The following is a 25504-nucleotide window of genomic DNA, read 5'->3' on the forward strand; positions in this document are numbered from 1 at the left end:
ATATGAGTGAATGTGTGCAGAAGCAGGTGGAGAAGGGGAGAAAAAAAGCCAAAAACCTCTTTTCTCTTGGCTATTTGGAGGTTTGCGGGACTTTGACAATAGAATAAATTTGCTTGGGTGGCAGTTGGTTTTTTTGTATTGACTTATGTATATTGTTGCTCTGAGAAGTGATATTCAGAGCTCATGCAGGAAAACCAGAAGTGTGCGTTTGTTAGTGTTTATCAGACAGGCTTCACAGTAATATGACCACAAGTAAAGGTGAGAAACATCTAGAATGCAGTCATTTATGGTGGACAAAATTGAGGCAATCACTGCAATAAATTTTATTGTATTGTAAACACCAGTCCTTTTTGCACTGTATGTCTTCGACTAATACAATCTGCACATTAATCACACATTGGTTTCCTTACTTTTCTTGAATGTAATGTGTGAGCTACTGAATACCTTGAATTTCTCCAAGCAAATGAATAATTTACCGATCAATCTATCTAAAATGAAGACATACAATAATATAAAAACAATTCAAACTACTGACATGAAGTGAATAACGCTGATCATCTCCTTAAAAAGCAATGTTCTGGGAAACTTTTAGTTCTGGAGTTCATTCTTGATGCTACTTTGACACAAACATTGTTGCAGGTTAACCATAGTCCTCCTTTACAACAGGACTAACCAAAGCTCCCTCAGCAGGAGAATGGACCCCACCACTTCCCAAATACCACTCAGGAATGGCTCAAGAAGCTTGAGCTCAAAACACTGACCCAGCCCCCAATCTCCCCAAATCTCAATCCCAATGTAGGACGGATGTGTCAGCACTAGCTTGATCCATGGCGGCCCCACTGGTAACCCAAAGGACCCAAAGGATCTGATAATTCCTGGTTCCAGGCCTCACAGGACACCCCAGAAGCCAACACAGTATTAGGGAAATGGCTTAAATGTAGAGGCTAATCCATGTTTAGATACAAGATATGTATGTGTGTTTTAGGGGGCTGGGCAGGTGATTGGCATTTGCTTGATTATCTTTGGCATACATTCAAAACACCATTCATTTAATGAACTCTCCGGAGTGGAAGATCATCGGGTTTAAACACAAGTGATCAAAAGTATAAAAACACTCAAGCTCGTCCAATCTTGTCAGATCTGTGAGGCTGTCAGGGGTGTGGATTATATCATTATCGTGTCGATACAGAAATGATGAAAGAAGAAGTTAAAGTGCTTATTCCAATCCAATCACGCCAAACCCCAAGATCTATGGGCTGTCACGACTACAGACTGTTCGACAACAGTGTCTAGATGGAGGTGGAGGGAGGCGGAGATGGATGGAGCCACGGTGCCAATCCAATCTTGTCACATCTACAAGCTGTCAAGTGCTGGTTACGCTCTATGACAACCGTATCAACCGCATCAATATTACAGAGGTGAGGCGAGGAAGAGGATTATATGATAACTGTGTCGATAATGGAGGCAAAGCGACAAAAGCAAGAGGCTTATTTGCCTTCTGCATACATGTACTCGCTGTACCTACATCGACGAAAGAAAAACATCTAAAACATGACACAGCTTTGAGAAAACAAAGAGCTTAAATTCACAAGGGATGCATAGGAAATGTCTGAACCTTGCATACACTTCAAAATTTCAACATTTAAACTTGTATTTTATTTTTGTTTTCACTGAACGCTTTGATGTGTTCAATCTACTCGCAACAACCGCCGTGTTCGTTATCCCATTTTTAGCTGTTGGAACTTTGAAGAACCTCTTTTTTTCATATTTAGCCGCATTAAAACAGAACAGACGCTTCCACCTCTTCTTTTAAATTGAGTTTTATCTGCAGCTTACAGAGTTACGTTCAGACTAAATTGTTGCTACGGCTGATTCACTGCATGTAAAGACTCTTCACAGTTATTACTGATGTAATAGATGTTCTCTCTTTTTATACATATGATGCAGTCATGCAAGGTTTATTTCTGCTAGTGTCCTTTCTTTCTTTAGTATTTTTATCATGTTTAGACTTCTGGCAACCAATCGATTGATTTATTTATCCGAGTGGCTGGCTGGATTAGTTGCATGTTGCATCAGGTTCTACTAAAAAAATCTCTCAGCTTTGCTCGCTTTGATCTAACAGTCTGCTGCTGGTAAAATTCATATTTGGCAGCAAAGTCATGCATATTCAAAGGTTGTTAGTTGTAAATTTACCCTTACAGATGTAGTTCATGTGCATGATCTAATCAGATATGCTTACATTTGTTAGGAAATTCCAAGGAATACATCTTGTGTGTGCGTTTAAGCAATGTTTTGTGCAGCATCTATGTTATAATATACAGTATTTTACTTAATGTAGAAAAATGTAGCATTGAAATCTCATGATGTTTGTAAAGAATCTTCTTTATATCTTATTGTGATCTGGAGGAACTGTCACTGCTTTTCACTGAACAGACTGTTTGACCATGTGCCAAATAAAAACTCTTGAATCTTGAAATTTAATGAGACCTTGCTGTCCAATACAGGACATGATTTTGTGCTGTATATAAACAGTGAACAAAAAAAAAAATCTCCACAAAGCTACAGAGAGAATAGCTTTATGCCACATAAAGACAGCTGAAGGGAAATGAAAACAAATTATCCTTTTTACTAGAAGAAATGTGCAAATTATTAAAAAAGAAAGACTTGACTTAACTTTTATCTATTTTTTGCATGCTTCAGAGCTTATTTGTTGAATTTATTGCATTGTTTGTCAAATTTAACTTTTGCTTTATTGCAAATCACTTTTTAACTTTGTTTTTGAAAGGTGCAGTGCCAATTAAAGTTATTATTAGTAGTAGTGTTTTATCTATTATTATTAATTTACTACAAAAAGGAAACTAAATGTATATGAATAACCCCTGCACAGACAATGCATGCAGAATTCAGAAGCAGAATTCTGGCTGAACTCTAGAAAAACTGGTAAAAAGCTGAAGAAAAAAAATGATGAAATATTACACATTACTGTTCAAAAGTTTGGGGTTTCCCAGACAATTTCATGTTTTCCATGAAAACTCACACTTTTATTCATGTGCTAACATAATTGCACAAGGGTTTTCTAATCATCAATTAGCCTTTCAACACCATTAGCTAACACAATGTAGCATTAGAACACAGGAGTGATGGTTGCTGGAAATGTTTTTCTGAACCCCTATGGAGATATTCCATTAAACAACAGTCGTTTCCAGCTAGAATAGTCATTTACCACATTAACAATGTCTAGACTGTATTTATGATTAATTTAATGTTATCTTCATTGAAAAAAAACTGCTTTTCTTTCAAAAGTGAGGACATTTCTAAAAGACCCCACATTTTTGAATGATAGTGCATGTTTTCCCTTTAATACACGGTTTGCATGTGTGAAATATAACTAAGAAGCCTCATTTTTCAATTTGGACGATAACACCTGTGCACTGATGCAGTACAGTATTCATACTTTCATAAAACCATCTGAAGGTCCAGTTTGAGCACCAGTAGATTTAACGAAATGGAAAAAAAAAAAGACTAACAGCATGAGCCAGACAAAGAGACTGACAGACAATTTGTTCTTGTCCTGCCTTATCAGATCTATAGCTGTCAGGGCAGCGTGCACTTGATAAGTTGTCTATTTGTCTATGATGAGAAGGTCTTCTGGGCCATGATGACTATCGCCCCCGACAACCGCCTCCCACAACGATGGATGAGGCAGATAACTGACATGAGACGTACACACTGAGATGGACGGGCACGGCGCTCATGCCCATTCAATCGTATCAGATCTTTGGTGCGAAATCTCAGCAGTGAGTGGACGCTGACGGATCTCTGACTCCACCACCACCGACATGTCAGAGACAAAGATGATGTATGGGAGCAGTAATTGACGTGACGGAGAGATAATGAGTGAAGGAGGGAGAAGTAAGTAGGGGGAGTTATAGGATCGCTGGCTACAATATGAGGACGATCATGATGGTGATTAGAGAGAAAGGAGAACACAGAGATTTGCTGCTCGGTTGTGATCACCGCTGAACAGCTGAATGAATGACTGAACTTGTGAATAATTCATTTATGTCATCAGAGCCTTGGTGAAGTCTGTGTCTCCTGCCTTTCATTCCAATACAGAACCAAGCTGTCAACAAAACTGGGCACCTTGTAGTGTATCTGAGTCAAATGATGCTTTGCATGTACTTAATTTGAATTGATAGAGCTTCTTTTGTACAATACGTACACTTTCAACTCAGTACTGTGGATTAAATCTCTGTCCTGGGCCTGTTCTATCCGAGAGCATTCACATGCTGCAATAAATTACTGTGAAAATAGTCAAATCCCAACACAAAGGAGACAAAACGGTCAAACCAAATCACACAAAACTGGCAAAAAAAATAGACAAAACAACTCAAATGACACACAAAATTACACAAATGAGAGACAAAGTTACACAAGTGAGACACAGAATGACAAACACAAGACAACAAACGACATAAACAAGATAAATGAGACACAGAACAGGATAAAACTCTACCAACAAAGACATAGAGAGGCATAAGTCACACACAAAATAAGAGACAGAATGTGACAAAAACTAGATACAAAAGAAAATTAAGTGACAAAATGACACAAACAAGACATGCAAAAAAAAGATGAGGCACAATGTGACAAAAATAGAGACACAAAACCACAGAAAGGAAACCAAATTCTTACACAGAAACGTGAAGTGACACAAATGAAACATAAAATGATTTTTAAAAAATCAACAGAAAGGAGACACAAAACAACAAAGAAAACCTCAACAAAAGGACACAAGTGAGACATAAAATGACAAAAAAGGGAAAAAAAGAAGACAAATGAAACAAATAAGACACAAACTGGCAGAAAGACGACAAAAGTCACAAGGAGACAAACAAAATGCCACAAATGGTACTAGAAATAAAACCTAGATATAAATCAACACAAGATATATGATGACACAAACGGGGACACAAAATGGTGCAAATGAGCCACAAAACAACAAAAGATGTGCCAAATAAACACAAAAAAGACACAAAATGACTTAAACAAGACACAAAACAAAAACCAATTCAGACAAAAAGACACAAGTGAGACACAAAAAAATGCAAAAAAAGGAAGATAAATGATATCAAATGTAAAAAAAAATACAAAAAAAAATGACAGAGAGATGACAAAACTGTCACAAAGACACATCAACACAATGCCACAAGTGGGACACGAAAGAAAAACTAGACATAAAACAACACAAACATGACACAAAATGACACAAACGAGACACAAAACAATAAAGGATGAGCCAAAACAACACAAGTCAGACATAAAAACAACACAAAATGACACAAACGAGACACAAAATGGCACAAATGAGACACAAGAAAAATGGGATATAACATGACTCAAAAAAGTTGCAAGACTACAGTTACAGCTATTGTTAATTACAATATAAATACTGTAAACTACTATAAAGTCTAGTTGTAGTATTACCTCATATTCTACTTTAGAGAGGCTGTCATTTTACAGGACAGTTTGTTACAACGAAGTAAATGGCCTGAAACTATTATTAACATACACCAACATTAGGATCCGGAAGGAAAAAAGAATACTTAGCAAACAGCTCAATCTTATTTCCTCTCTACATGAAACCCTCAAAGCAGTGAAAGCATATTTCAGCCTGTGTTGGATCTTAACAACATATTCAACATCATGGCAGATTTATCCACTCTGAAAGAGAAGAGAAAAAAAGAGAGAAAATGCCCTCACTGGCTTTTTAAATAATTTGCATAGCTGTGAATTTTAATGCTGCTTTGGTAATACCGCTTCTGATAAATGGTCGTGTCAGTCAAATAAATGAATTGAGAACGTAGAAGAAGGTGACTCAGGATACAAACGTAGGAAGGGGAAAAAACGCCGGAGACAGGAAGTGTGATGAAGAGCGTGTGGGATTAGCATGTGTGCTTTAAAGTGGGCGAGACAGAGAAAAAAAGCAGATCGACGGACGTCTGATTGCCATTTGGCATTTGACAAGTTGAGAAGGACTCAGCTGGGTTCACGTCACGATCTGTCGGCTCAGTCTGCCAAGTCAGATGGACGGAGGAGATAAAAAGAACATGAGGAGGCAACAACCTTTTCTCCTAATGCAGAGAGGAAAGTGTCTGAGATGTTAAACTTTATAGACTGCACTTTGAAAATGACGTTTGAAGATGTGGTATTACAAAAAAAATGTGGGTGTTGGTGACCTCAAGCTGTAGGCAGCTGAACTCAGACCAGCGTTTTGACCAACTGATTGGAAGTTTTAGACGGTCTTAAAACAGCAAACTCTACTTTGTTGCCCATCTGTTTTAACAAAAATGCAGCCGCACAGTCAAGACACAAAAAATTTGACAAAATAACACAAGCAAAACCCAAAATGACAAACGAAGTGCAAACAACAATAATGAGATTCTAAAAACAACAAAATGTTACAAAAAATGACCCAAACAAGACATAAAACCACAAAAACAAGACATGAAATGAGACATATGAGACACAAAGCGATAAAAGTGAGCCACAAATCAACATCATTTGCGACAAGATAACACAACCGAGACGCAAAATGACATAAACAAGACAAAAAACAAGACAAAACAACTGAAACGAGACACAAGCGAGACACAAAACAACATAGACAAGAACCAAAACTACAAAAGAGACAGAAAACAAGATAAAATCACACTAAAAGGCACAAATTAAACTTCACAAATGAGACACAAAAGAGAAATGAGAAAATCACACAAACGAGACACAAAAAAGCACATGGATGAGACATAAAAACTGACACAAGACAAAACAACACAGGCGAGATGCATAACGAGACACATGATAGACAAAGCAACAAAAGTGAGACACAAAACAACACAAGTGAGACACAAAATGACAAAAACGAGACATAAAACAAGACAAAACAACAAAGGTGAGACGCAAACCAAGACAAAATAACACAAACAAGACTAAGCTGGAATTGTACCAATGTTCATGGGGGAAAAAAACCTGCACGTACATTAACTGAGTCAACCACATGACCTTACATGCTAACCTTAAAGGAATTATGAGTAACAAGTTCGCTGCACATCTGAATTTTTCGTCATCCATTTGATCAACATGCAGTCACACTGAAGACTTCTTCCACATAGTGTCCCTCAGTTTACAGTCACCTTTGAGCAAACGCTCAGAAAACGTTAAATAAGTTAGACCTAGCCGTCTCCGTTAGCATGTTCACAGGAAGTCTGTTTCTGCCACTGCCAAAAATTATAAATCGGGCCTGCAGGCTGCTGATGGAGAGCTTTTCTCCTTAAAAAAACTCATACCACTGATTGTTTGACCAGTAAGAATTTGGCTGGATGAGAACATATGGACTTATCATAAGCTAATCGACCAGCCAACTGCAGCTCAAATGCTGATAAAGTGATGAACCACTCCTAATGTCTACTGAACGCAATAAAAGCCTGTATTTGCTTTCTGATTACTGACATAAAACTGGACAAAATTATGAACACTTAATGACAGCAGCCTCATTTCAAAGATATGGACAATCACTTTGTCATTCAGAATTTGCTTTTGAAAGTACTGAGCCTGCAAACACCACACACACATATTTGGATGTTTCTATATCAAAAACACAAAGAGAAACCTGCAAAAATAATCCTTTGTCTTCCTAATTCATGCAGACATTTTGAAATAAAGGCCAAAAAAGAGGACAAATTAGGTTTGGATGTGGCTTTTTGTTTTCCCTGGAATAACGTCCTGATTCTTGTTATTAAAAAGTTCAAAGTAAAGCTAATGAGAAATATGGGCAGCGACTGGACAAATTAGAATGATTTAATATCACACAGAGCTTGATTCTGTCTTCCTAATGCAACAACAAATGAAACTGTCTGGAACAAACCTGACCCAACTTCATCTGATCAGTCATGATGCCAACATTAAAATGTGAAAAGGATTGTTACTGTGCCTTAGAACAACCCAGTCTCAACAGAATTACTTAAATTATACAACTCAACTGCATTCTCAATCATGTTTTTAGGTATTTTCTGCAGGATCATGCTGATTTGTAAATCTGTTTTTAATCAAAGTATTATTTTTATTTTCTTGCTTTACCGTTGTTCCATCCCAATCATATATATGATTTGGTGAGAATTGTCACTCTGGTAGCAAAGAAAATGGAAAAGAAATTCAAACATCTAGTATCAGGGTCATATTTTAACCCATATCTTGATCTTTTTCCTAACTTTAGCCACATAATTTTGGTACCCAAACCTTAACCAAGCTTCTAACATGTAAAACCGAACAAACAAAAGCTTGTTGTTTTCCGAAATTTAACCAAAAAGTCTGTGATAACTGATGAGAGAAGACGAAATATAAGTCTGAAACTCTCGTCCACCATAGAATGCAATGAATACCAGTCTGGTTTCTGGTTTATGCCTCCTTCTTCCTGTTCTACCTTCTTTCTTGGGTTTTGTGGCTCTTTTATCCCTGTTTCCTATGATGTAAACAGTGTCAAATGACTTTTTTTAAATTGAGTATGCAGTTTCATTGCAAGGGAAGAGTAATTTTGTTTTTTGCTTAAAAACTACATAGAAGGCTTGAAATGGAACATCGGTAGAACCCTACCAGTGGGCAGTGCAGGGTCCATGGTGGGTTTCTCCCAGGAGTTGACCTGTTCCCAAGTGAATCCGTTGGTTCCTAGAGAAACGCTGTATCCACAGCTGCTATACGACTCTTCGAACGTACAGCCACCTGAACGGAAAGACAAAAACATGCATGAATTTACAGATTACACAACTTTTCATTGAACTTCTGATTAACACTCAGAGGAAAATGCAGGCGACCTTTTGATATGGAGTGTGTTACTAAAAGCCGCCAGACAAAAGACAGCAGATAAACAAGGTAATGGATGTGGCAGCAAAGGCTGCGATCATTAAGATTTCAAACCTGATTGATTTTGGTGACAGCGGTGGTTGCTGGTGGTAACAGCAAGTGGCTTTTAATAATCCGGGTTTGGTCAAAATGACAAGTCAGTCTCTCTTTCTCAGCAGCAAACATGCCTTAAGCAACTAGTCTGTCACAAATGTAACAGTGTAAGATCTGTTTAAACGGGTTTATTGTGTTGCACTTGGATGATCTTTAAACAATAAACTAAATAACAAAATGTAGTACACTGTTGGTTTCTTTGACAAAATAGCACAGACGGGACACAAAACGACAAAGTGTGACAAAAAATGACAGAAGAATGACGCACAAGATCCAAATTGACAAAAAAAAAAAAATAGTTAAAAAATGACAAAAATGAGACACAAAATGCTACAAACGAGACACCAAGCAAAAAATGAGATAAAACAACACAAACAAGACATTAAATAACTAAAACAAGATTCAAAATGGTATAAGATACAAAATTAGAGAAATTGACATGAGGAAGGACACAGAATGACACAAAACAACAAAAAATTGGACAAAATAACACAACCATGACAGAAAAGAACAAAACCAAGATACAAAATGACTAAAGTAAGACAGAACATGACAAAACGAGACACAGAAAGTAGACAAAACTGCAGATTCAAGCTAAATGTCACAAATGAGAAACAAAACAAAAACGAGACATAAAAGGACACAAACAACACAAAAAAAATTGCTCCAAAGCAACACCAATGAGGCACAAAATGACAATAATAAGACACAAAATAACAGAAACAAGACACAAAATCATAGAACGGAGAAGAAAGTGTGTCCAAAGAGGCACAATCGAAATTTCACAAATGAGACATAAAAAAACACAAGACACAACACAACAAAAAATGAGAAAAAAAAACTACACAGATAAGACATAAAATGACAATAAATGACACTAAATGTTTAAATGGGTTTATTGTATTGCACTGTTTTAAAAAGACAAGAACTGTGTGTCCTTTTCCAAACATCCCTTATCATCACCACCAACAGAGGCCCATAAATGGAATAAAAAAAAAAAAAAAAGCAATAAAACTCATAATAAACCGCATTTATTTACCGTATTTATAATTATATTCGGCACAGTGTGTTTTTAGAGGCCGCATTTTCAATCACTTCAATGAGGTTTGAAAACAGCCTTTGGTTTTTTTGTGAACAATATAATACTAATTAAGTTATCGGGCTGGATTCAAAGAGCTCTGCGCAAGACAGACGCCGTCACAGCATATCAGAGGAGTGAAGAGAGCAGCAGGGGAGGAAGAGTGTGAGGAAGAAAGACAAGAAAAACTGAGAGCGAGGGCCAGATGAAGAGGAAGCTCAATGTGTCAACATGATTAAGTCACAGTGTCTCATCATTATTTCATGGCCCAGCTAAGACACATTTTCCACCGCATTAGCCTTCTCCGTTAGCCCCGAGCGCCATCCGCACACACTAACCCCTAATTAGACATATGCTTTGACACACAACCATTTTAATTTGTTTTGAAGTATTTGGAATGGGCGCACGTCACTGCCTTATTCATGAAATCACTTATACTTTTTAAGGCTTTTTTTTTTTTTTGGTCTGCCTCTTTGTTGCTGCCGTCTCCTGAGATTGCGTATTTCAGTTTAGACCTGATCAAAACAAAAGAGAAACTTCTCGTCTTTTCAAATCGACTACAAAAGAGCCAAAGAATAAGCACTCGTTTAGGCTTTTGAAGTATTAATGGCAGCGTTTAACTGCAGTTATTTAGTAGTCATGAGGTGGGAGTTAAAGTTTCTGAAGCAGATATAATTAAAGTGTTTGTCAGTGCTTAGACGAAAGTTTAGGAGAAAAAAAATGTATTCATGTAACATATTGCATTTGGTGTGGTGTGATTTCATCATCTCACCCAACCGGTCAAGGCAGATAGCCGCCTTCCCTCAGCCTGGTTCTGTCAGAGTTTTTTTTTCCCCTCCCTACCCCAGGGGTTTTTTCGTTCCTTCCCACTGTCACTGACAGGGAATCCAGAGATTTTGTTTCTTGGTTGGTATTTATGTGAAAATAGTAGCCATATTTCATTGATTAATAGATTTAACCTCTAAAAACTCATCTCTGTGTATCAAAGTTGCACATTTGGATGCTTTTTTCTCCACGAAAAGGATTCCTATTCTGCCTTAAAAATGGCTTAGATGCACTCTAACACTGATGCTTCCTCTAGATTGTGCAGATCTATCAAGTTCCCACAACTTTGTCCGACCTTCTCTCCACATTTGCTGCATCTCCAGCACGCCAGTTCACCTACAGTTCTGTTCAAATACTGTTAAATTACTCTGTGCTACTAGATGTCAAGCTGCAATGTTGGAGCTGATGTTAAACCGATTCCCATCCTGCAATTTGAGAGCAAGTATAGAACCCAAGAAGCCATCAATGCACTGCATCTTCACGGCAGAAATGCTCAGCAATGACGTTTACTGCTTATTTTGCTCATAATGCATCTCGCAGTATATAAAAAACACCATATGTATATGTTAACAAGCTAAAAAACTTGATTTTCAGCAAAGGTGGTCTGTGCTGATGACAGTTTTTGGACCCAGCTCCATGCAAAGTCCTTTGAAAATGAACATCTATTGATACCAAGTCTGAGTTGTAAGCATGTTGACATTAGCATTAGCACTTATAGTGGCACCAGAACTTTGAAAAAGGCTTTAAACTCTTATGGGACATGTCCAAAGGGGAGTCTTCGTATATGAGGGGTGATTCTGCTCCCCAGCATTGGATACTTGTTGGTCGTACAACTATGCATTCCCAAAACAGACTGAATGATAGGTGCAGGAAACCAATAAAGATCACCCACATCTACAACCATCCAAACACTGGTTGAACCTAATCGGACGAATGCTTCACTCGTGGGCTAGCTAGCTTGTTCAACAAAACAGCAAAAAGGTGTTTCAGGCAACTTCTGAGGCAAGAAATAAGACATGCAGTGGCTGAATCTGTCTTTATTTTACATCAACAATTTTTGATTTCAAAGCTTGTCGTGAGTTTTAAGAAGCGTTGAGTTGCAGTTAGACACCCCTGATTTGCAAAAAGTAGCCTAAACTTCAACTTTATGCAAATAAGGAGCTTCCAATATGATGGCTTGATTCTCAAAACACAACTTAACGTGACAAGAATGCATCGTAAGATTGATAAAATACACAACTGTGGGAAGCATTGAAATGATTGACCCCCTGTATACATGTACTACTAGTCTTGTTTTGCTTGAACAACACAGTTTGACCCAAAATTTTCAAACTTGCACAATCAAGAAGATCACACTGTGAAGCACCGGTAACACAGTTTTCATGATACACAATCTCAGATGCAAAAAAAAGTGAACTATTTCTTCCTCATTTTGCCTTGAGACCAGCTCCTGCTACCTTCCTACACTCTCTGTTAAAACACGTATAATCTAAACGGCAGTCTGCAAGAAATATATGGTAAAAGCTTTGATTATGCCTCTTCAAGCAAGACTTACATCAACTGGGAGCAGAATTTGAAAAAAAAAAAGTGTTCTATTTGAAAAACAACCTCCAGCAATGGGTGAAAAGTAGAAAAACACTTTTTTTTCTCCTTACAGATATGAAAATAGCTGTTATAAATTAATCAATACTGAGATAATTAGCCTTTATCGCCCCCTCGTTGTTCGGTGATCTCATTAGAAATAAAAGAAATCAAAGTGATCTCATTAGAACAGAGCTATAAACAGGCGGGGGAGGGTGGGCCTGTGGGGGGATCTATCAATATTCAATATCAGATCTGCAGTTTTAAGACCAGAGAAAAGTGGCTCACAGCGGTAGGCCAGACTCTCAGCGTGCCCCCGATCTAGTTTTTGAAAATCAGTACAACACCTCCCTTCCCCTAGCACACAAACATCATTACACACATGTCCCGTGTTCGGGAAAAAACTAATTTCCATAATGAAAACATACCGCTGGTTGGTGTGTGTGAAGTGAGTAAACGTGTATGTATACCTACTTGTATGAGTTGTGACTGCAGGGGTGTGTGCATACAATATTAGTGTGACACCAAAACAAGCAGAATCCCTTCATCTCTGCTAATTAACATTTGTGATACGATGAAATATTGATAAGACGACGGCGTTGCTTATACACGCAAACATGACATCCAGCACATGTAGCCCGCCTTTATCAATATTTATGGAGAAGTTCGCTTAAAAAAATGAGGACACATTTGCCTTATTGTTTATATTTGGCAGCTTTAAAAAAAAAAAAATCCTCCACTGCTGTTCTGTTTGTCGCTCTGTCATCTCCACTTGTCAGTGTTTCCATACAACTATCAACATTATAATGCAAATCTGCTGAGTTTCCATCAGCTGGTGTGAAGACAACAGTTTGGCGAATGGCAACAAAATGAATCAGAAAAATGTGAAATGGCGATTGAAGATGTGAGATGTTCTGCTGACTGCCATGAATGATATCACACGCACAAGGTGGTTCTTATGGAAAACAGCTAAGCTAGTATGTTGCTAAAATCTGACCTACAATGTGGAAACAGCAAAGATTGCATGTGCAAAACAGTCTGCAGCTCTCAGAAGAGGTAAAGGTACATCCACACTTGCATAAATCTGTATAACATTTTCTTTATTGCTTATTTATTGTGCAACTTCCTCATCTTTTCATGTTTCTGTGCAAGCTGCAGATCCCAGACATTTATGTCAGTTCAAAGTTCAGTTTTTGTTTTTTGTTTTTTAATTTACGCAGTTGTCCAAGAAACAATGTTGTCTTAATACACCCTTATTTTTGAAAGGGAGTCATTATAAAGTCATTATTGTAACGCCCACGTTTTTTTTCTTGACAGCGTTACACTCCCAGTGCAGCGTAAATTGTACTAAAACCATGACTGCATTATCACCACTCTGCTCAGTGAGTTTTTTCATGTATTTTTGACTCATTTTTAGAGACAATCTTCAGAGAAATGGAAGCTGTGGTTCACATTTTGTATGTTTCCAATTAATAGTACAGATGTTATTACATTCTAACAAAAACCTAAGGAGGGTTCTAAAATCCCGTTGTTGTATTGACAACCTATAGGCTTGATTAGCAACTAATAGCTTGTAAAGTAACTGCTAACCTGCTTTCAAACAGGGAATATGTCACTGTGCCACAAATTCTTTTCTGATGGTCCTTGAACTAATCATATGTCACGTGCAGTTCCATCAGGAAACTTAACCAAATCTGAGCTTAAAAATCAAGAAATTTTGTCACTTTAGTTTATATAATCCATTGCAAAAAAAAACTGGCCAAAAATAAAACGATTAGAGTAACAAGATTCTGCAAAAAACTCAAAATTCTACACTTCATGGCACAACAGAAAAGCCATGTTTGACCCAGCTGCAACCAACAGCCATGTGAGGAAAAAATCTGGGAATCTGATTGAACTGGGATGAACTGCAGGCTGTGCTTGCACAGAAAAGATAGGAGACGGAAACTACTTAAAGATGTAGGTCATAGAATACTGATAGTATGTAGCGCTACCATTTTCGACCCACTGTTGTTTGCACCTACTTGGAAAAATGCTGCACATGTTGAAGTTCTCTCTTCTTCTTCATGGTTGTGTTGTTTCCACAGTGGTGCAGGACTTTAAATAGCAATAAAAAATGAACCCACAGTGAAAGAAGATGTGAGATGAGCAAAAAAACGCCTAGTTCAGTGGGTTAACAGCAACATAATGAACTGAAATTATACATTTGTACCGTCAACTCCTGTCTCTTAAATGTGTTTAAATTGCAACACTTTAGTCGTCGGCTTTTGCACTCTCTGGATCTGTCAAAGGTCAGCACTTTGCATATCACCAAAGTTGAGCTTAAGGCTAATGATCGACACAGATTAACCTCATTCCTGTGACAGAATCCCTTTTTAAATGATAGTGTTACTGGAAGGGAGACAAAGTGTCGTTCTTTCCTGTAAGAGGATGTTTCTCCTCCCACCTTCAACAGTCAGCAGAGGTTTAACTGTGAAGATGATCTCACTCTTAACTTAACCACTTAATCCCTGCCTTCTCACTGGTGTGCTGATTTTAGATCATGTACAAAACGTTGCTTCTACTCCCTAAGATGGAGTACGACATGAGAAAAAAGGAGAAATAACTAGATGAAAAGTTAAAACTTGGTAATATTAAAATAAAGCAACCAAAACTCTAACGCTGACTCCTCTCCAATCATTGTTTATTTTCTTTGAATGTCTTGGATGACCTCTTCACCATGTTTTCTTCACATGCCAAACAAAATAATTGTCAAAAAAAACATTCATTTCATCAGTTCAGATGAATATTTCATGAAAAAGTTCTGTTTTTCTTTTAATTGCATTCAAGACTTGCTGCTCTAAAATCAAACGATTTTCCAGTAACAAAAAAGTCTTTGGTCATTGTTGTGCTTCTAACTTGTTTTCCAACTGAGTGATTCCAAGTCTCCCCTTAAGAGTCCTGATGATATTTTCACTCTTAATTTGACTTTACTTTTCAATTAAAACAGTGGTAGTTATCGTCAACAAATTAATAGCCGACACAGAAATTGCAGGGACTCGTTGTTCAGGTGTAATTTGTTTTGCCGTCAACAAAACAGTCAAGTCAAATAAGCGCAACGGTAATTACTTTTCTCACATCATGTTGATGATTGTGAAGGGGACAAGTGACGACTTTACACCCGTTTCAAAAGGTAAGAGCAAACTTTTGAAATTGAAAAAAAAAATCAAGCAAATTAAGTTAAAACTCATTTTGAGCGATGGATTTGAATTTACAGCTTATTCTTAGAAAATGATAATGACAATAGGGGACCGTCGATGCAAGACCTATTCTTAATTCATAATTGTGGAGACCAAAAAACAATTTTTGGAACTAAACACAAATACAAACTCTGACAGAAAATCATTAAAATGTCGTTATTGTCGACGACATGTAAGGACATTGCTCAAGGCTAGATAGACAGAGGATCAGAGAACAAGTAGCATGTTTTTAAATTCATGTAATTTACTGAAAATAATAAAAAATTGAAACATGCCAAACATCTGACTCATTCAGGAATGCTAATAACCAGTGCTTTTATTTAAACTGAAATATTGGCCAAAAACAAACATCAGTTAAAATGTAAAGTGTTGTTTGAAATTAAAATTGCATGAACCTTTACATACTGTTTGGGTCAAATTTGACCCATTTTGAAATTTGATTGCAGGAAAAGACTTTAAATTTCATAGTATCAGCTTAAAATTTGGATGACTTTTCCTAAAGTAACCCAAAGTACACAAAAATGTAAACACACTTTTAAAATAGCATACTTTTTTGTAACAATATTTTTGTACATTGAGGCTGTTGTGGGTCTATTTATATGGATTTTAGATCCTCCAGTATGGGTAAAACCAAAGAAAATAGTGGTTATAAGACATTTTTAAACAGTTTTTGTGTAATTTTTACCCTATACCTTTTTTTTAAATATATATCATGACTTCCCATGTTATTTTAAGCTTCAGAGTATCTAAACCTTTAAGGCTTTTATGTTTTCATGTCTTACATTAAATAGGACATGACACTGTAAAAAAATATATATAGTGGCTCTTCTCTCTGCAACATCAAGTAAGGACAAATCATCCATTTATTTATGTCAGATATGCTGATTATACATTATGAATAGACTACTGTTGAATACTGTGAAAGTCATTAATCTTATTAATATTAACAGCATGTAAAGGTAAAAAATAGACATGGCTTGTTTACATTAATGTGTACATTTGAAAAGTGTTATATTTTACATTTGCACATGCCAGTGGACCATCACAATAAAGGTAGGAAAATTAATTTTTTTTTTTTTTTTTTAACTAGAAGAGAGCCTTGGCATTACATGAGAAATTAAAGTTGCAAGCAGCATTTGTCGGGTCCTCGCATCCTTGCTAGTCAGCAAATCCATGCATGTCCACCAGGTGGCACTGTGACTGAGAGCGTATTTTGGCCTATGAATGTGATTAGGGCCAGACTCTGATCACACAGGTAAAGTTTCAGGCAGATTGGAGCATGTACAGGCTAGTTACGCAGCACTTTCCTGTCCATCCACCAGGTGGCGCTATGACTGTGACTGTATATCAGCCTGTGAATGTTGTCAAGGCCAAGTCTAATCACACATGTAAAGTCTGAGGCACACTGGAGCATGTAAAGGCCAGTTACACAGCATTTCCTGTGTCATGGCGAATTGTCGAAATTCCGTTGGCCTCCACTTCCACACCCTCAGACTTTTATGGAGCATTTTAATAACTTTGATCACCCAAACCTTCTGTACATCCTTACCTAGTTTGAGTTTATAGCTTTTGAACATGTGCAAAAATTGGTCCAAAATATGACACATAATTCAAAATGGCTGACTGTTGTGTTTTAGGTGTGGTAGTCAATTACATTTTTGTGCGTCTTGATGAGTTACTTACGCCTACCAAATTTCATAGCTGTAGGCGACACGTACAAACTGTAGTTCCCGTTTGAAATTTTCCAGGTGGTGCTATTGAACCATTTTGACTCTGATCACACATGTAAAGTCTGAAGCAGATTGGAGTATGTACAGGCTAGTTAGACAGCACTTCCTGTTTCGTAGCGAGACATGCAAAATATCCGCCAGCTGGCACTATGACTGTGATTGTATATGACCTATGGATGTCATCAGGGCCGGAGTCTGATCACATATGTAAATGTATACATCTACATCGGCAGTGGGTCAAAATGAGAGAAAAAAAAAAAACATTGGATATTTGCACAAATCCGATATCCCTATTTATTTTTTCCAGTTTCTTCTGAAGAACTTGTATAAAACCTTTCTTCCTCAAAGTCACTTTCTTTCGTAATTGTTTTGTCAGGTCACATTTTCGCCTAATTTATATTATCTACATAAGTGCATCACAGCATTTAATCGCATCAAATATAATGTGTAGGACAGTCTACTGCTGCTGTATGATATTACAATATCACTGCACTAAACTCATGAATATTTAGTTTTATTAAGCAAATAGGTTATCGGGCAAACAGGCATTTCTAACCGACTTCTTCTGCTTGATGTCCTATCTGGTCCATTTAGCCACACGGTTAGACGACACGGATCAGTTTAACTCTATATATCAGCACATTATGCAAGCAAACCTGGCTTCCGTCCACAAACACTCACATGCCATGCGGATACGGCGAAGCGAACCCCCACAAGAGCGGCGAAAAATAACCCTGAAATAACCCACTCGCACGCACATGGTAACACTTATTTCAGCAGAATCCTTCGTCTTTCTCAATGTTAAGATTCCCACTCCCCCGAGGCGCCGATAGCAGCCATTAGAGGCTTTCATGTCAGCCAAAGCTAACGCAGTGCGACAGGACCCACGGAGCCACAAACCAGAGGGAGGCACCCCGAGGCGACCGGCTCTAAAGAGTCTGTTTACTGCTCACTTAGATAACATCTACCGATCCTGAGAGTGACTCTGCTCCAGTGTGTGGAGGCGAACCGAGGGTACGTCGCCTCGTGTTTGTGTGCAGAGCAGTTACCGCATCAGCAGTGAAGAAGTTGGAGTTGTAGCTACTTCAGTGTTTCATTTTGTGATACTTCTACAGAGATAAAAGTTGCACTTTTTGCTTTTCTACCTGCACATGTCAATCAGAAATGCATCTAATACCTTACAAACTGAATCAAAGAAAAAATGCATTTCCCTCAACTATTACCAAGAAAATCTAGTTTACTTGTGCAAAAATGTATTTTCAGTAGACAAGGCTCTTGAAATTCCTGTATTCAGGCTCTATTTTCCCCTTTATTTGTGTTGTAATATGGCACTTTTATGTTTATGTATTTTCTTACCTTTGTTTCCAATTTAATGAACTAATTTGGTGCTTTGGGGTGCATTTGTGAGTTCATGTGTATTAAAAGCTCACTTTACACTTGCATGTATGCACACAGGTGTGATATTTCATATAGAAATATACACAAATATATGTTCAATTGGACTGCTTGCTTCAGTTTATGCATCAAAAAGCTTGGGTTTGGTTTTTAATGTAACCTTTTTGCAACATGCTTGACACTTTTCTTCTCATTCTTCTGTACCATCTTGGCTGACTGAAAAGGACCAACAGTAAGAATGCAGGAAAAAGGCAAAAATATATTTATTAGAAATATATTTAATGCCTCCCAAACAAACTGAATCGGCAGGAATGGGTCAAAACAAAAAGTAGTTTACTTGACCAGGAAGGTCATTTTCAGGAGATACAACTCTAAAAATCCACTATCCAGGCTCTATTTTATACTTATTTTGACACCTCTTCATATTATTCCTCAATTTAAACATTCATATATATGTTTTTTATTCGACTGTGTTCCAATTTAACGAGCTAATTTGGTGCTTTGGGATGTATTTGTGAGTTCATGTGTGCTAAAAGCTCACTTTGCGTTTGCATATATGCACACAGGTGTGACTCTACATAGATATGTATGTAAATATGTATTTGTGGGCTTCTTTAGTAAGTGTTTTCAGTCTTATGCATGCATGCCATCTTGTCTTGTAGTTAACTCCTATTAAATCCACTGCCAGCTAACATGCCAGTATCTTTAAATATTTTCATTAAGTCATTTAAAACCATATGCCAACATATGCCATCGTCCTCTCTCTCTCTCACACACACACCCCGAGGCGAACAAACACACTCACTAAGCATCTAAATGCCATTACTGCCACCCCAATAAGCCGGGATAATAAGAGAAAGGAGGCTCGTTAGCATCGCACACAGCTGCAGCGACTGGATCTCAAGTGTGTTTTAAAATGCATGAAGTTTTCGGCTCCGGTGAAGGTGAAGTAGCTCCCCCTCCCTACAACCAAAACTTGACTCAAAGAAAGAGGCCAGAGTCGAGAGGTTTTGCGTCACTGTGTTTGTCTGCAGAGGCGAGAGAATGAGATGTTTACCGAAGAAACAGATAATACAAGAAACCATCCACAAGTGCTTTAATGAAACAGGTTCAAGTAATTTCCGAGGGGTTACAGATTATGTGTTTTTATACGCAGAAGAGCTCGGCGGGGTTATGATCCGACCAGTTTTTCCACAAAGAAACAAGCCGACGGGGAGAGAAAGAAGTGCCGAATGTATGCTAAATCAATTTATTTTTTATTTTTCCCACAAAGAACGAGTTCCAAGTTCGACCGAAATATGAAGGTCGGGGGTCGCGTGTGTTTTTGTGGGTCTGCCTTTCATGGAGATTTGTGGTGTTTGCATGAGAGCGGCAGGGCAACGGAAACTAAACAAGCACTGACAGAAACCGAAACAAAGTGGGAGAGAAAGCTGGAATGCAGGTGTTAAAGATGTAACACCTGAAGGAGAATAGGTAGGTAGTGGTGGGGAGAAGAAAAAAAACACTCAAATGTGTGGTTCTGCGATGTGATTTGAGGGGAAATGTTTGTATTATGTGTTCTGAAAGTGAGTGAGAGGTGAATAAAAAAAAATCTACAAATAAGTAAATCCAGCATGTGAGCAAAAAACACAAGACAGAAAGTAATTCAGTGTGAGCGACGAATGAGTGAGTGAGTAACTGAGTGAACACATAAGTGTGAAAGAGAGTTAGTGAGTGACTGCAAATAAATGTGAGAGTGAACAAAGGTGAGTGATAAAGAGTGAGACTATGGGCCAACCGGTGAGCGAGTGAGTGAATCACAGGTGGGTGAGGTGAGTGAAGGAATCACTGAGAAAATGACTGAATGAGTGTTTTAGGGATTGAGAAAGAGAGAGTGACATTGAGTAAGTGACCAAACAACGTGAGTGAACAGTGAAGTAAAACAAACAAGTGATTGAGTGAACGAGCAAGAGATTGAGTGAAAATACAAAGGAGTGAGGGAGTGAACCTGTAAGTGAGTGAGAGCTGGTTAAAGAATAAATATAAATGAGTGAACCGGCGTGAGTGAGTGAGTGAGTGAGTGAGTGAGTGAGTGAGTGAGTGAGTGAGTGAGTGAGTATAAAGATGTGAATGCGAGAGCATACAAAGGAGAGAGTGATAAACCAGCCAGTGAGCGAGATGAGCAAGTGACATGACAAATGAGAGAGTGAGTGAATGAGTGAACAACACAATAGTGATTCAGTTGATGAGACGGCGAGTGCAGCAATGAACCAGTAACTAAACAAATGAGTGAACAAAAAAGTGAGCATATGAACGAGCGATTGAGTTATCTGTTAATATACGTATGTATGTGTATGTGTTCAGCTAACCAACATAGTGAGGACATAAAGTGAATGAACAAAGGAGTGACTGAAGGAGTGAGAGGTGAGTAAAAGAGTAAACGGCATGTAAGCAAACAACACAAGTGAGAAAATAAACTGCTGTGGGTGACTTGAGTGAGCAACAAGTGAATGACTGAGTAAGTCAGTAAAGAAGTAAGTCACTAAATGAGTGAACATAAAGAAGTGAATGAGTGAGTAAAGGAAGAAGCGAGGAAGCATGTGAGGAAGTGACAAAATGAATGAGAGTGAGTTAAGGAATCAGGGAGAAAATGTATGAATGAGTGAACAACACAGAATAGTGATTCTGTTGCCAAGAGTGCAAGTACTATAAGGACAAAAGAAATGAGTGAAAAAAGTGAGTTAACAAGTGAGTGGGTGAATGAGTGAACATACAAAAGAGTGACTTGGTGAGAATTGGCCAAAGGAGTAAAAAACACAAGTAATGAAGCAAACAACTGTGAGTGATTGATTGAACAATGAATGAATGAGTGAACAAGTGAATGAACAAACAAGTAAGTGACTGAATGTAAAAGTGAGTGAAAAAAGAAGTGACCAAACAAATAAGTGAACAAATGATGAGTGAAGAGTTGTCGTTCCAGTGTGTGTTGCTGAGTGTTGGTTTGTTTCCGAGTCTTAAAGGGAAGGAAGTGTTTCTCCTGAAGGGTCCACTGTGACTTTAATTATGTGCAACATGAATCAATAGGGGACCTGCCTTGAAACCTTTAGTTCTGCATGGAAGAACACAGAAAACGGCATCGCCACCGATCACTTCCACCGGCTGCCACACAGACAAACACACGGCGAGAAACGCTGCACAAACGACAGCACACAACAATCACACAAAGTGTCTGCAAATGCGTCTGAATCGATCGGTTTGGACGGAGAGGTGGCTGTGGAAAGACTGGAAGACGTGCAGCCACATAAACACAAGCTTCCTGTTTACAATGACAGTCGGTCGCGGCGAGTTAGTGGAAAAGAAGTTGACGAAGCAGACAAAAGAAGGAGTTCCTCGTCTCTTCAAAAGCACACACAGCTGATTCGATTTAAGGGCGCCCCTCCTCGAGCTGCAGTAATTGCATTCCACTTCCCAAAACACACTTTAACCTCTCCCGAGTCACACACACACGTTGAAAAAACACACATTTAAGTATATACTGTACACACAAAACTACAAATACACACAATCGGAAGTTGAGTTAACCCTGTCTGGCCTTTGACTGTAAACTGAACCACCCAGGAAGGTTTCAGTCTAACATGGTCTGACAGAACAGTTAACTAGGTCTGTTTATCAGGAGTCTGACTCACCACAAACTGAACTCTCAAATCCGTAAACAGAACCAGGCAGGACCTATTTTTTTCAAACTTAGACTGGTGTAGAATAAGAACCAGGTTAAAACTAGCCGTATTCAACCTGACCATTTAGGGAATCATAGATCAACTCAGCTGTTAGTTATTTGGACTTTTTAATAAACTGCTATTAGTTCGATTCTAGTGTTTAGTTTGCTGTGGCTTCATTGTTGGGGGGGCTATATGAAGCCATGAGGAACATTCAGTAACCACAGAATGCCGTCAGTTTAATGCATTGATGAAGTCGTGATGAAGCATGGTTTGTTTGACCCCTAGTGTGAACTCAAAGTGCCATCAAAAAGTTCCAGGACTGTTATTGGTGTGTGACATATTTGTCCATGAACGTCAACCTGTAGCAGAGAGAAAACATCCCCATTGTGTAAGGACACTGTCCTTAAAGCCAAGGATCATCACCTGGGACTAAAGGTGGGCCAAACAACAGTTTACACAGCAGAAAAGACCACAGAAGCCGAGGCAGGTCCAAGATCATGCTTGTCGTCTTGTTTGACATTTATTTAATTAGTCATTGCACATGTTATTCATGACAGCGTTTCCTTAGTTCTTCAGTTCCAGTGCTTTATAGTCCTTTATTGATAACTTGATTGTGGGGGTGGGGTGGGAGTGGGGGTTGCTTGTAGTGTTTCATTGCATTTTTATTTGTTATCTGGAAAGCATTTTGTGTTGCATTTTTGTTTGTATGAAAAGTTCTCTAGAAATAAAGTTTACGGGGTTGTGCACTGTGAATTTGTTCCCCAAGATGTTCTGTTGTAATCAGATTATGGTGCAAATGACCTGAAATGCGGTGCAACGGCATGAAAATAATCTCTGCAGTGGAAATCAAGCTGACAGTATATACTTTAGAGCTAAATAAGGTTTCTCAGGTGTAAGTGGTCTGCATGTATACAGCGCCTTTCTACCTTAGTGGTATTCAAAACACTTTACAGCGTGTTTCTCATTCACCCATTTACACACTTCCATGCAAGGTGCCCGTCTGACATTGTGAGCAACTTAGGGTTCAGTGTCTTGCAAGTTTTGTCTCTTTCAGTGTCATCCAAGAACACTATGGCATTTGGAGTGGGCGGGGATCGAACCGCCAACCTGTGGACTTCCCACTCTACCACCTGAGCTAGTATCTAATGTTCCAGCTTTATTTATTTTGATGTTGACTGTAATTGCTAATCCTCCCTATCACAATCACAAACACAGATATAAACATGAGTTCACAATGCAAGGTGTTGAATTAACTGCTAAAATGCATTTAAACACAATAAAAAAAATGTTAAGTTCTAAAACATCTACTTTATTCATCATCCAACTAAAATGTGGATCATTACCATCCAGTTGGTTTCGTGCGAACAGTCAGATGTAGAATAGAACACATGATCTGAGTACAACAGATTGTCAGAAACTTCTCTATAATTGTTAGCGGCGGTCTGATTCACCACTCGACTCACGTGAAACACAAACGTAGTGGCGCATGGTCACATTCACACTCTTTCTTTGTGGCACACTCACATGCAAATCCACCCTCTTTCTCTCTCTTTTGCACACACTCAGGAGTGAGGAGGTTTTGTGAAGTTTCTGATGAGGTCCTGTCGCTATTAGCATGCTAATCCTGCTCTGGATTACACCACTGTCAGAGCTCTGCATTAACAACCACTTCCACCGCCATTGCGTTCTCTCTTTCACACACAAACACACACGTGAATACACTCCACTCTGTCTGGCAGTCTTTCTGAAAATTCCCTAGATCTCTCGTTTTTTTTTTTTTTTTCTTTTTGTCAGGTTTGTCAAGTCTCTGTTGTTAAGTCAAATTTAAATCAAAAGAGGCTCTATTGGGCAGACCTGTCAAAAACTAAGCCAAATTTAAGACACACTCTCCCTCACACACAGCAGCTTGGTTTAAAGTGGAAGCTGAAAATTCACTCAGTATCTATCTATCTATCTATCTATCTATCTATCTATCTATCTATCTATCTATCTATCTATCTATCTATCTATCTATCTATCTATCTCCCTCTCTCTCTCTCTCTCTCTCTCTATATATATATATATATATATATATATATATATGTATATATATATATATATATGTGTATATATATAGACACATATATATGCTCTCCTGCTTTTTCCTTTGTCTGTATTTCTCATACACTTAATGCATAGACAAAATTAGACCAGCTGCACACACACACACACACACACACACACACACACCCACACACACAACAGTGAGGAGGTTTAATAAACACACAAATCAGAGTTGGTTCAGATCTTTCACAGCAACAAAGAGACAAAGAAAGAGGTTCTGAATCACTAAAGTGACAACAGTTTGACAGCAGATATGACTACTGTCATTACAAACTGTTTGCTTTTAGCTATTATTACTGCTAATGATTATTAGCGTCTTCGTCATGATAAACAGCCCATCAATCATCATCGCTCCATGTAAGCATATCTAAACATACATTTACATTTCTATTTTAGTATTACTCACAACCCACTCATGTCCATCACGGTGGGTTTTCAAATGTTTATTAGATCATTTTTACTCAAGTAGCAACTCTGGTGGTACAAAATGAAGCCAAAAACTGTAGTTCCGCAAATGTCCACTTGAGGCTGCATCCGAACATGTTTAATCTTCATTGAGCACCGTGTTCAAATCCTCAACTTTATAGCAGAAATAAACACGTTTAAAGAGTGGTTCTACGAAGAGTTTTGGTCTTAGTAGCTAATTTTTCAGTTTATGGCAGCTGTGCCAGGGCAGATTTTTTTTTTATTTTATTTTTTTTTTAGATCTCACCAGTTTAAATTGCATTGAAACTTAAAGGTGTGCATTATTAATGCAATTATTAATCGCAGGATTTTTTAAGACTTAAAAGGTATATTATTACTTTCCATCTGTGATTTTATCTGACATTGTCTGCAATTTAACAA

The 25504-nt window shown here is 38.0% G+C and overlaps 1 protein-coding gene across 12 annotated transcripts in view; it reads right to left on the reverse strand.

Moving 5' to 3' along the window:
* ptprt (protein tyrosine phosphatase receptor type T) overlaps positions 1-25504 on the reverse strand; it is a 412332-nt gene that overhangs the window by 334728 nt on the left and 52100 nt on the right. For all 12 annotated transcript variants that reach the window (XM_035943149.2, XM_035943147.2, XM_035943148.2 and 9 more), the window contains exon 2: positions 8650-8775. In XM_035943149.2, coding sequence (XP_035799042.1) covers positions 8650-8775 — 126 coding nt within the window. The remainder of the gene's footprint in view (positions 1-8649; positions 8776-25504) is intronic.

Source organism: Amphiprion ocellaris, chromosome 5, assembly GCF_022539595.1.
Source record: "Amphiprion ocellaris isolate individual 3 ecotype Okinawa chromosome 5, ASM2253959v1, whole genome shotgun sequence".
NCBI lineage: Eukaryota > Metazoa > Chordata > Actinopteri > Pomacentridae > Amphiprion > Amphiprion ocellaris.